Here is a 14,019-nt window from a genome sequence, read left to right as displayed (position 1 = left end):
TAATGCCAGTATAAAAATCAACTGTGTGCAGAACACTACACAGGTTTGAAGAAACTGGAAACGTGAAAGACAAGCCCCGATCAGGACGCCCAAGAACTCCAACTAATGACAATAATGCTGTTGAAGTATTGCAGAGTTTTGTGGAAGATCCTTATACTTCTGTACGTAAGGATGCAAGTAGTATATCATCTATTTGCCGAACTTTAAAGACAAACTCTTATAAACCTTATAAAATACATTTACTGCAAGAGTTAGGTTAAGATGATTATGATCGAAGGCTTGATTTCTGTGAAACAATAATAGCAAAAGTTGACCAAGACCCTAACTATATAACCTCATGTGGGGTAAGGGGGGTAAATGTAAACATTTCTTTACATGTCAAAAAATGACAAAAGGAATGTATTTTCTGAAGCATATCTGAACTTTAACTAAAACTTACTATTAATCTATATATCTTGCTGTTTCAGGACTTTTGGGACACAGTGTATTTTAAAAAATATTTAGGGGTATAATTAATCAATTTTCCAATTTTTTTTTCATTCTTTTTCCATTATTTTGGAATTATAATCTAAAATCAGGGCTGCTGGTTGGCTAATTTATGGCAGAATTTTAAAATCAACCAGTCTGCAGTCCTGATTTAGACTATAACCTGAAAAATATGATCAAAAAAATTTAAGTTTGTCTCAAATCAGAATATTTATGACATTCACGATATTCGACAAATTCAATAATTTTTTTAACGTTAACGTAAATTTTCAAATTCAACTAAACACTGTGTATCTCAAAAATTAAGTATTCTAAGATCCATTAACTTTTCTAAGAATGAGGTCTTCTATTGACTATTAAATTAAAGTCCTGCTACAAAAACCTGACTTAAGCCTAGTACAAGTTACAACAAATGCGTTCATTTTTTTGCAAAAATCAATTGCATCCCTTGAGGGATGCAATTGGTTTTATAAGCTATGCTATCAGATAAATCAAAGTAATGCTTGCCCACAAATTTTAATATTTACATGTTCATAGCCTATCAGAATTCAGAAGGCATTACGGCATCAGGTCTGGCAAACTACACATTTATCTTTATTATCTATTACTTTTACTGCCCTTTTATAACAGTTTAAGCAACAAATTGCCTTTTTTTTTAAACACATCTTTCTTAAAACTGCTTCAAGGCCATGGATGGAGTAACTTCCTCTAAAACTGTTGGCGATATCAACACTTAGACAAACCTTTTTGTTTGTTTGGTATTTTACATTATAAATTATGAGAGAGTAGAAAATGTACCTAAAAAATAAAATTGGATCCCAATGTTTTGAGCGTAAGACGGTCCTGCCGTACTCATCTTGCACTTCATCAATTGTGACAGACCTTTTTTAAGAGGCCTGCAACATAAAACAAACATCTACTTTCTATATCCTCTGCACTCTGCACGGTCAAGTAAAAAGCCAGATGTGTACGAAGGCCTGTTGAGGCAACATGTCTCACTATTTTGTTAAAAGTTTACATTTTTAATTAGTAAACAGTATACAGTCCACTTCATCAAGTTTGTTTTAATAAAGATGAATCAAGTTTTTATGCCATCATAGTGGCAATAAAGTGTTTTTAAGCCATCATAGTGGCAGTACAGTAAGCGAAACTGTACAGAAGAAATGAGAAATGTGTGCAATCTCCTCTAAAATAATGTTTTTGCATGTCCCATTTAAATTATCCAAATTTGTATTCACACTGTTCTACAGAAGAACGAAAACAATTGTTTTGTGTTTGTTTTCTTTAAAAAAATGAATTGTTTAACTTCAGTAGTAACTAACAGTAAAAAGAAACTAAATAAAAAACAGTCAATACATTATAATTTGTTCTGTCACATTTTAATTTTTTCAATTTAACAAATTATAAAGATAGATAATCATTTTGTATCAAACTGGAAGTACCTTTATATAATATGGAATTTCCCAAATAATATTTTGAGTTTTATCATACCTTACTAACAAATGTACTAAATCCATGGGAAATTATCCCTTATACAATGAGTTTTCAGGTTTGGTATGGCTCTAAAAAGCTAATTCATATTCCAAGAAAACTATTCCTATAAGAATATTTTGCACTTGTGTTTTTTTTCAGATATTCACAAGCATTCTAGAACATTTTCAATTCTTGTTTTACCAAAATGTTTTCTGTTTAATTTTAACCTGAATTTAGTATTAATTAAATTGGAAAATCCATTTTCACTCACCTACTATTTTCAGTGCAAAATAAACAAGAGAAGTTTTTTTATTTGTACCAGTTAACCAACATGTTTTGAATGTGCGCAATATACAGGATGATTCAGTCATAATGTCATTAATTTTAACCAAGTATTCGGTAGGCCTAAGACCTTTTAAAAAATAAGCAAATTACCCCTTAACTCCCGTCAACTCAGCGCCCTACTTCGCAACAGGGAATGCGCCAACCGGCGGACTACAAAGCGTTCGAACATTAAAGGAAACAGCTGATTTCCTCAGTCGTCTTGAATTTTGCAATTTGTATCAAAATCAAAGTGAAGTGAATCATTATTTTATTAACAAAGTGCTTTGGATGGATGTAATGTTTTAGCCATACAAGCATTTTAAATAAGTCACATAATAAAGTATGCGTACTACAAACTTAATAATTAAACATAATTCTAAAAACTCATAATCAATTATAAAATGTACAACGTTTTTATTAACGAATAAATAATACTTGTTAATAATTAAAATGTAAAAATTATCTTACTCATACACATCAAAAACGTATTAAAAGCTAGGATAATGACCAAATGTTACGTCAAGATTCACTCTCGATAAATCTTTGTAGGTTAGCGGTCAAGAGCTGTCCAAAAAGGGGTTTAAACTCAGACTAATAAATAAAGGGGACGCCGTTATTTACATTTGATAGTGAAGTGTTGATATACAGTGTAGGAAAGTACCGATGGTCTATCAGAAGTTACGTGAGAGCAATAAAGTAAGCCATAGAAATCCATGTGATAGACAAGGATGGCTATAATGAAGGCGTCTAATGGTCAACAGGTAAACCGACCGACAACGTTGTACATCGAGTGTGTCCACTGTAATCCATGTGGATTTGATTTAGTTCCATGACGCACTAGTTTAGCTAACAATGGCATATCAAAGTGGTTATATTTTGATAATAAAGCATGGGACCATAGGTACCATTTTTAGGGGACGATTTGTTGATTCATAAAGAGAACGTTTAAGAAAAAAAATAAAATAAAACATAAAACACACCACAAAAATGAAAATCCCCAAATCCAAAGCCAAAGGCTGTGCAGAAGGGGGCGGTCAAACACCCATTATCCATCAACATTGCCGACACCAGGGATCAAACCTGGACCAGAATACGAAGTCTGGCTTGCCACAGCACTCTGGACCAACTATGCTACCGTGGCGATTAAGAACGGATTTTGGAAGAAATTTGTGAAATAAAAAATTTACTTGGGTGTTGCCGATCCTAAGATCTCGAAGAGCGTTGACATACATATACAGGGTGTCCCGAAATTCGTGCAACAAAATTTGGTCATAGATTCTTAAGACTTAGGGAACCCGTATTTTTTCTTTTTGCCAACTGGCCCCCTCTTTCGGAGTTACAGCCCCCTGAAATCTGTCCCTAAGAAGTCTTTTTTATATCTCAAAACCATGTTGTACGAGAATTACTAAATTTGGTACACAGGGGTTTTATGACATGTGGAATATCACATTGCTACGCTTTTTGGAGAGAAACCCCCTTAAGACACTTTTTCGTGGGCCCCCTTGTCTTTGGAAGCAGAAAAATTTGGTCGCAACCCCTGTGTACCAAATTTAGTGATTCTCGTACAACAGGGTTCTGAGATATAAAAAAAAAGATTATTCTTAGGGGCGGACTTCATGGGGCTGTAACTCCGAAAGAGGGGGCCACTTGGCAAAAATAAAAAATACGGGTCCCCTAAATTTGTCTTAAGAATCTGTGATCAAATTTTGTTGCATGAATTTCGGGACACCCTGTATGTGCAAAAAAATTTGTTGCCTAATGATCAGATAAATATAAGCAGCCATTTTTTATTGTTCTCAAAATTCCTATTTTTCTTTAAATCATTTTCAATATGATGTCTGAAAAATAGAATTGCATTATCAATTTAAAATTGAAATAGGTATACAGGGTGTTTTTAAAAAAAGTAACACAAATGGTACTGGTGAATCTAAAAAGAACACATTTTGCATAAAATTACCTTAGCAAAATGATCATTTCTTAGGAGATACAGCCTCTCAAAGTTTCCATAAAAACATGGAATAGTGGCTGTAATTTGAAAACCAAAATAGGTATAACAGTTAAATTTTATATAAATTTTCTACTTATGCATGTGCAACTTCTCAACAATTTTTCGAAAATTTCTGCTCCTTGGAAGGGCTAAAATAAGCATCTCCTAAGTTATTTTTCGTTACATACAACTTTTTTGTTTGATAAAAATTGAATATTAAAAAATAGACGTACTAAAAAAAAAAAAAAATTAGAAGGGGTCCATGGGTACTATAACTCCCTTTCCTCCGTTCGCGTTTACATATTTTAGACCAAAATTACACATAATGTGTACCATCATAATATAAAAATATATACTAAGTTTCAAATAAATATCTCTAGATCACCAGAGCTATCCATAAAAATAATTTTTTAAATTTTGATTTTGCCACTATTTTGAAAGTAGGGCTCCAAAATGAAAAATAGTATAAGAAGAGTCCCATTATTTTAATCCAAAGAATATGTGGTTAATTGTTTGACCTACTAATTTGTAACATCCTGTATACAAATATAGTCTTATTTTTTTCTACCTTCTTTTGTTTGGATAGTCTATTTTTTCATTGCTTGAATTCATTCGTTCGAATAGTTAATTTTTCTTTCTCTTTTTCTTTATTCATTTTGTAAAGTTTGGTGTCGTGATGAAAATCAAAATGAACATTACAAATGCGATTGGTTGATGTGGTAGACATAAAATTATACATGTAGAAAAAGTAGTTCTACCGATTTGTAGTGAGTAGATGCTTGACCATGTAAATCTGTTGACTTATGAAGACTATGGGAAGTCACTTACCTGTACACGAAGAGGATGCATCATGAGGAGGTTCAGGAAAGTATCTGTGGATGGTAATACTTCATTAAGAGTAATTTCTTGCTTCGCGACTGCTTGACACAAGAACACAGCGAGGTATCTGTGAAGCGGAAGATGGAAGGTCACTTGAAGACTATCATTCTGAAAATTATAATTTTACTATTAAAATACAAATAAACCAAAATATTAAAAGTTATATTTAATATATAGATGGTGGCTTAAGCGCTCTCAGAAGCGATAAAGTAGTAAATTGTGAATTGAAAAATAAATCACAATATATAGTTCTGACATTTTGTTTATTGTTAGTTTATAATGCAAATAGTAATGTAAAGTTACAGAAGTTAAAAGTGAGGCTAATAGCCAAAAAAGCATTATTGATCACCGCGCATGTAAATTTTGCCCTGGTTGCTACGCCCAGCTTTTTTATTCTTTTATTGTTAAGAAATGAATAAATATAGTTCAGGCATTTTACATAGCCACTTTTTACGAATATATTTATGTTATAACGAAACAACAGAAGTTTAGTCAGAAGTTAAGACTATGCCAGAGTCAAGTATAGCGCGCAAGACGATAGCACGGGCCGACAAAAAAAAAATTGTTTTTGCGACATGACCCTGCCTATCTTTAGAAAAATTTTCCGCTGAATCCGAAACAGATAAAAAGAAAATTTTCTGACATATGGATTTTCCTCACGTACTCTCAATTCCCATCAAAAATTAAAAAAATCCAAACTGGCTATCCAACCTACCCATCCTTAGTAAAATTTTTCGCTGAATCCGAAATTCATAAAATAAGTTCTGACGTATGGATTGCCCCCACACCCTCAATTCCCCCTAAAAATGCAAAAAAATCCAAACTGGTCATATAATCTACTTATATTTAGTAAAATTCGCTGAATCCGAAAATGGCAAAAAAATTGTTTGGACGTGAGGGATCCCTCTACTCATTTTTATCTCTCATTTTCTTCTTTCAAAAATAAAAATAAATACAAATCAAACGTGGCAACCGTTATAACTTTTATAAAATCTGTCGATAAAACCAAAACTACGAAATATTTTTCAACTAAAATCTCCCTTTGCTCGTACACTTAACCTCACCCCCAGTTAGCATTTTCAAATTATGGTTAGCATCCTAGCATTGAAAACATTTTTCATTGAAAGCTTATTGTTTTCCAAAATCTTTCAAGCTCTTAAGTAACTTTAAGCTAGGTAGGTATTTTCTAAATCCAAGTTATAACTTACTCTGGATTGGTAGACGCCTTGACGTGGCCCCAGGGCTTGAACTCGCATTTTAATTGAATGCGAAGTTAAAATGCTAAAACGTTTTAGAAAATACCTTCCGCATGCTACTAGCTTAATGTTACTTAAGAGCTTTTGGAAAATAGTAAGCTTTCAGTGAAAAATTTCATCAGTGCTAACCATAATTTGTAAATTATATCTGGGGGGGGGGGGCGAGGTTAAGTGTACGAACAGAGGAAACTTAGTTCATCAATATTATTTACTTTTGATTTTACCGACAGATTTTATAAAAGTTATAACGGTTGCCACGCCACGTCTGATTTGTATTTATTTTTATTTTTGAAAGAAACAAGTGAGAGACACGGATGAGCAGGGGGAATCCCTCGCGTCTAAACAATTTTTTGCAATTTTTGGATTTAGCGAATTTTACTAAAGGTAAGTTGAATGGGCAGTTTAAATTTTTGGGGGGAATTGAGGGTGTGTGGGGAGGTTGGATGACTAGTTTGGATTTTTTTAATTTTTGGGGAAATTAAGGGTATGTGGTCGGGAATCCACATGTCAGAATTGTTTCTTATCATTTTCGGATTCAGCGGAAAATTTTACTGAAGAAGGGTAGGTTCACGTCTCAAAAACACAGGATTTTTTTGTAGGCCTTTGTAGTCAGACGGTTATTCTGGCCTGACTTTCAAAATAGTAACCAAGCGTCACCTCGCTTCTGATTTTCGCTCCAGTCACAGCTCTAACAGCGTTCACTGCTTGTTCATTGGATTTTTCGTGTATTAATACATTTTTAAGCCACCAACAATGGCGAGTGTTAAAGTGTGTGTTTTCAATTGCAGTTACAATGACAAAATCAGGACAAATCATCAGATTGCGATTCAGAGTAAAGTGCACTGTGTGTATTTCGGTAGAAAAACCAATTTAAAGCCATTGTGAAAACAAACATTACCAAATAAAATTGCACTTAAACTTATGTAGCCCTAGCATAGCCTTAACCTCTGAGTAAACTTCTGTTGTTTCGTTATAACAAACATATATAATATAAAGATTGGCTAAGTAAAATGCTAGAACTATACTTAATCATTTATTAACAATAAAAGATCAAAAACGCCGGGCGTAACAACCACGGCAAAAATTTGCACGAGCAGCGTTAAATAATGTTTTTTTGACTATTAGCCTTACTTTTAACTTCTGTAACTTTACAGATAGTCTATTTGCATTATAAACTAACAATAAACAAAATGTCAGAACTATATATTGTGATTTATTTTTCAATTCACAAACTACTTTATCGCTTCTGAGAGCGCTTAAGTCACCACCTAGCCTTCTGACAATATTTTTTCCATGTTTATCCATTTAAAATTTATAAGTGTACCAATTTTCATAACTATATTTGATTATTTTTTTATTGACAAAACTTCTCGGATTTAACTGCCCGCCTACGCTCTCCGCCTATAGAGAGACTTCTGACTGATGGGCTCTGGCTTTGTCAATGTGATAAGAAACTTTTAACAAAAAATCATGACTATAGTCCATCGGTGCAGTCCACGCTAAGCTAGCTCTTGAACTATTAGAAATCGAAACTCAACTTCGCCTATCAAAGTGAAATATTCACGTAGATGTCGCTATACAAAATATGTTTGTAGTAAAAATTGTACTATTATTTCATTCATAACTAGGAACTACAAGGATGACCTAATTGTCCCACACCAGGAAACGGTACAGAGACGTTATAAAATGTGATAAAATGTATGTAGCTTTGTGCAACATATGTGAAAAAGTGATGTGATACTAGCTCGTATAGTTTAATATTTTATATTTCATGTCGGGATTACATAAGTAAGTATTTATATCGGTGCATTGTATTGAGACAATTGTTTCCTCTTAAACTTTGAATATTTGTGAATTTTTCCACTAATAGATTTAATACATTAAGAACAAATAAATAACAATTGTAAATTAAATTAAATAGTATTCAACAAATAAAATTAAAATATTCATTAAAAACAAATGTTGGAAATGCCATCCATCAGCCTCTTTGCAATAAAGAAACCTATGAACATATTCTTCTTGTACACTGCAAATGACCTCTGGACTAATTTCTCCAGTAATTTGATTTCTTAACTCCTCTAAATTCTGCAGTCTGGTTACGTAGACTTTTGATTTCAAACCCCACAAGAAAAAAATCGAAAGGTGTAAGATCTGAACTTCAATCCAATCCACCTCCCAGGAAAACAGTTGTCTAACTACTTATGCACAGGATGTGCAAAGTGTGGAAGGTGTGCCATCTTGTTGAAACCAAATACATATAATCATTCAGGACAGATTCTTCTCAGCTGATGGATGGCATTTCCAATATTTAATTTGGTTTGGTTTAATACTATTTAATTTAATTTACAACTGTTGTTCGTTTGTTCTTAATGTATTAAACTTTTTTCCTTGCCTTCTGTTTATCTCCATTATTAAAGATAGACCCACCAATATCTACAATATTGTATTTGTGAGATAACGTTCTATCCAAATTTGTAGAAATATATAGGGGGTTCCACTATAGAAAATCGAATGCACGCAAAAAACAAAATAAAATCGACCTATTAGCATTTTTATAAAAGTTATTACAGTTTTATTTAATTTGTTCCATAAGTTAGTCGTTCAAAGTATTCCGAGTGTTTCACCTAAGGCAGATTCTTCCATAGCTATATATTAAATTTATTAAAAAAATGTTTTATATAAAAGTTGTTTGGAATTATATTGAGCATGTAAAATATTTTCAGTTATACAGGGTGTTCCGATTCTTCTGGATAATACATAACTTCGTTATTTTAAATTAGAACCGTTTCCAAGATATTCGACTGTTTTTGGAAAAATCACGATTTCGGCTCTCTGAATAAATCTAAGTAGCATCTAAACTAACTAAACTAAAAGAGTTAAGAACATGCGGTTTAGACAGTTCGTTTCGGCACAAATTTCTAGATGTTTTACATGCTTGGAAAACAAATTAAGTTATTCAGGACTGAAGATATTAAGACCTACTTTTGACAATCTTAGAAGACAAATAACCTTTTTTTTCAAATGAAATGACAATGATTAATTGCTATTGTTGAATGCCAAATTAAATGTCCTTTCGATTGATATAAGGTACCATATTTATCTCTAACAGTTTTAGAGAAAAATTCGGTTTTATCTAAAATTCCAAAAAAAAGGAGTTACCAACACCGTCAAGAAGGCTTTGCAATTATTTATTACACTGTTTGACCTATAAGGCCCTGTACTTTGGGTCTCGGTTAAGCCTTGGTTAATTAATATGATTAGAATGTACATATATACTGATTTATTTTATAAAGTATATTTACAGTCTAATCGCCTGATCAGTTAAGCAAGTCTTAACCAAGACTCAAAGTACCGGACCTAAGTCAATTTAAATGTCCTTTAATTTTGATTAGTTTTGGCTTTGGAACTATTAAAATTAATAAGACGCAAAGAGTTTAACATTTAATTATATTTTCAAAATGTCAATGACACGAGAAGAAATGTTTGACATGGTTTTTGTTCTCGGTGGTTGTTTCAGAAATTCATTACTGGTATCAAGAGTTTATGCACAACGGTATCCCGACAGAAGGCATCCACAGAAAACAAAATTGACCTAAAACTGTAATTACAGAGGAAAATGATACAGATGGTTTTTGAATGTGTAGGGAGGAATTTTGGGAGCCCATGTAATTGGACCATTCTTTTTTGACAGACATCTGACATTAACAACTTATTTGCACTTTTTAAGAAACTCTAGAAGATTTACTGGATGACATTCCTTTAGTCACCCTTCGAAGGATGTGGTTGCAACATGATGGTGCCCCGCCTCACAGTACCGCTGAAGTTTGTCTTTATTTAAATGTAACTTTTCCTAACAGATGGATTGGGTGCAAAGGGTCAGTAAGTTGGCCTCCAAGGTCTCCTCACCTAACTAATTGTAACTTCTTTTTATGTGGATATGTAAAAAGTCAAATTTATGTTACAACACCAACTACAGTGAAAATATGTGTCTCTGCATTATAACAGCATTTCGGCAAATTATGCCAGAGATGCTAGCCAATGTTGAAGAATGCTTTAAAAACCATGTCCGTTTGACAAAGTGAAAAACATCCTAGCACAAAAAGGTTTTGGCAGTTTATATGCATTCTAATGGTCGCTTGTGGCGCCCCCTAGAAGACACAACAAAATCGTCAATAAATTAGAATTTCTCATCCCGAAAGATTGCGGGATACAAAATTAGCTTGTAGTAGAAAGATATTCAAGAAAACGTTTTATATTTTTTTTCAATTTAGGCACCTTGTAGCTCTGTTATTATCAATTTTTGGACTAAGGCAAGTTTAGTTAAATCAACTTATTTTGAGCCGTACTATATCTTCTGGAGCATTGTACAGACCCTTTAGAGACACCCTGTATATATTATTATTACTATTATTTCAAACAAAATGTAAATTTATAGTTTCCATAACAGAAATAAACTCATTTAGTATAATGTAAAATTGATCACATACATGAAACATAACTTTCAATGTTTTTAAATATATGAAGAGATAATAAATTATTTAAAATGGTCAAATTCTGTACAGCTTATTAAACACTCTTCTATTTCTTAATATCAAAGACACCAATGAACATTTTACTTTAATTTTCAAAATAATAACATCGATTTGTCATTAAAAATTGTATTCCTGTGTCCAGTGGCGGCGCGTGAACATTGATTGAATGTGTTCTGCTTAGGATTGTTATATTTGTTGAATTGAATTCCGGGATATTAAGTGCCCGGAGTTTCTAAATGGCGCCGCAGGCGAAAAATTTTAAAATTTTCAAGGTTGCGTTTTCCTGGCACTTCTGAATTTCAAGGAACAATCCATTTATACAAAAATACAAATTTTCACAACGATTTTTGAAATTGATACCTTTTTGAAATATCTATTCACGAATTACCTATTGACGGTATAAATAAATTGGAATAAAGTAAATATATTTTATTAAATTATTGAATATTGTTTAAAAACAAAAAAATCGTTTGTGAAGTTTACCAACGATTCAACGAATTTTAATTTTCCTTGCAGTTATGATTTTTTCTTTATCTTTTTTTATATATATGTACATATATTCCGGGAGTTATACGTGCAAATCCGAAATACGGGACCATACAGCTAATTCCCGGTACAATCACAGAAAATCCCGGTCATACCCATGTGGCTAGATGTTCTTTTAATATGTCGTCAAGATCTGCACTAAATTTACGAGGGGTTGTCCGAATTATCTGTCTCATCATGTCCGCGAAGTTCTAATTCGAAAGCTCCACAACATTTTTTGTAATCTATGATATTAGATAATACATAACAATTTTTCGTTACCTGTTCATTGTGTTTCCGTATATTATCCCAATATGCAGAATCTAACTGACTTCTTATGTTTATTTTACCTAATGACTTAAATGACTTAAATCTTTCACACTGTATATTGTCCATGCTTTATCCCCACCGAAAAGTAAGCACGGAAAACAAAACAGTGTATTTTTTATATCACACCCGCACACCCACTCTGCTTTTGTGTATACATTATTGTTAAATTGTCTTTTATAACTTACTTCGATTTGTTCCACTAACTTCCAATATTTAATTGTGGTGTTGGCCCACCTAATTCTTTATTTTTAGTTTATCCTCATAACGCAGGGAACCAAATAAAGTTTTTTGTAAAAACGAAATACTATTCATTTTAATAACTATAATATCCGTAGACGCCTAAACGAAAATATTCACACGTGCTGCTCGCAGAAATAAACCACCACATACCACGTACGAAATATTACTGCATTTACTGCAGCAATGGCTAGTGGTCGTCGTTGTTTGCAGCCACAAAAGCCCATATAAAAGTGACGTGGGTCATGACGTCACGAGCCTAATTAGCCAATAAAAACAAAGGACGCATCTAACTGTTCTCTGTTCACACATTTTGTATATGAAGTTGCATATATTAAGGAGCGTAGCTCGCGTCGTAATAAATAATAATATAAGCTCCTAGATTTATTTTAGCGCGAGTACATTTGGATTCTTTAAATATTTTGTTGATATTTAATATGATTAAATACATAAAATTTTATGTGTTCTGCAGCTCCGCAGCTCTTATGGTAAAACCGCCACTGCCTGTCATTTTTAACAATGTTGTTTAATAATGGATGTCATTTATTTTATTTAAGGAAAAAAGATGTATTTTAGTTTAAACATAAAATTTTGTATGTAAAACGACTGAATGTGTTTTGTAGATTTGTCGTCTTTTACTGTTGTGAAATTTCTAAAATATTTAATTTAGATAAATTAAAAATATTAAAATTCAAAAGATTAAATATTTGTTCTCTTATTCAGGTTAATAATAACAAATAATAATTGTTAACTTACCACAGTTGGACTAGTAAAATTAATAGCATCTAACCAATCTTTTAATTCATTTAAACAAGAAGATAACACTCTTCGAGTTAATGATGCAGTTGTAGCATCGGTTAAGTGGGATACGAGGGCCCACATAGGATAAGCACTGGCCTCCAATTCGGCACTAAAGGCTGCATAGTAAGTATTGGGCTCAAATTCTATGTGCTGGTTTAGTTCTCTCTGGTTAACATTCATACCTAAAATAAATTTGCAAAATTTAATAAACATTATTTCTGAGACAATGGATGTGTCTCATTTGTGAATGGCACTATTAAAAGAATAATTCTTTCAGTTGAAATACAGGATTGTTCGGTCATAATGTAATTAATTTTAAGGGAAGTTAGGGAAAAATGAGTAGAATACGAATATGCAATTAAATAAGCTCTTAAATATATGTTTATGCTGAAAAAAAATATTTTTAATCATTATTTAAACCCCTTTTTGGACCGCTAATGACCGCTGACCTACATCGAGAGTGAATCTTGACCTACTGTACTGTTCGGTCACTAACCTCACCTTAATATTATTAACGTTTTCACTGTTTTATAAATGAATATGAATTTTTAGTATTAATTATTCAGTTTACTAAACTAAAACTGAATAATAAGTGATTATAATATTAAAAACTCTTTATCAATTATAAAAGTGACTTTTTGCTTTTCAAAGAATAATGGTACCTACCTACCAATTTAATTTACTTCTGAAAAAGCCCTCATTCGTCCATAACACTTAATAAAATTAAAATCCGGTGCACTTTGATTTTGAAATTAATTGCAAAATTCAACACGCACGACAGCTGTTTCGTTCAACGTTTGCTGTCATAAAATGTGTTAAGAATTAGAGGGTCGAATTAAAGGGAGTTAAGGGACAATTTGCTTATTTTGAAAAGATCGTGTAATTTTTTTTTGTTTAGATTTTCTGTCTTTATTAGACCTTCTGAATATGTGCATAAAATTAATGACATTATGACTGCATCACCCTGTATACAGGGTGTTTCAAATTCATTGCAATAACATTGTCAAAAAGTCACTAATGGTAAAAATAATGGCCAACTCAGAATAGTAATAAATATTACACAGGTCTTCAGAAGAGAAAGGGTCATATCTCAAGAGTAGCTTTGGTTACCTTAGCACAATTTTTTTCCTTTAAAAAGTTAACGGCCTTTAAAAAATATTTTTATTTCACTTTTTAGGATAAGACCGCT

The 14,019-nt window shown here is 32.3% G+C and overlaps 1 protein-coding gene across 2 annotated transcripts in view; it reads right to left on the bottom strand.

The window, feature by feature from the left end:
* LOC108911533 (E3 ubiquitin-protein ligase Ubr3) overlaps window positions 1-14,019 on the bottom strand; it is a 209,319-nt gene that overhangs the window by 125,093 nt on the left and 70,207 nt on the right. For both annotated transcript variants that reach the window (XM_023455676.1, XM_023455677.1), the window contains 2 exons: window positions 12,786-13,012; window positions 5,099-5,257 (listed from right to left, as the gene is read on the bottom strand). In XM_023455676.1, the coding sequence (XP_023311444.1) occupies window positions 5,099-5,257; window positions 12,786-13,012 (386 nt within the window). The remainder of the gene's footprint in view (window positions 1-5,098; window positions 5,258-12,785; window positions 13,013-14,019) is intronic.

This window comes from Anoplophora glabripennis, unplaced genomic scaffold, assembly GCF_000390285.2.
Source record: "Anoplophora glabripennis isolate ALB-LARVAE unplaced genomic scaffold, Agla_2.0 scaffold606, whole genome shotgun sequence".
Classification (NCBI taxonomy): domain Eukaryota; kingdom Metazoa; phylum Arthropoda; class Insecta; order Coleoptera; family Cerambycidae; genus Anoplophora; species Anoplophora glabripennis.
This window is presented reverse-complemented; position numbering and strand designations above follow the sequence as displayed.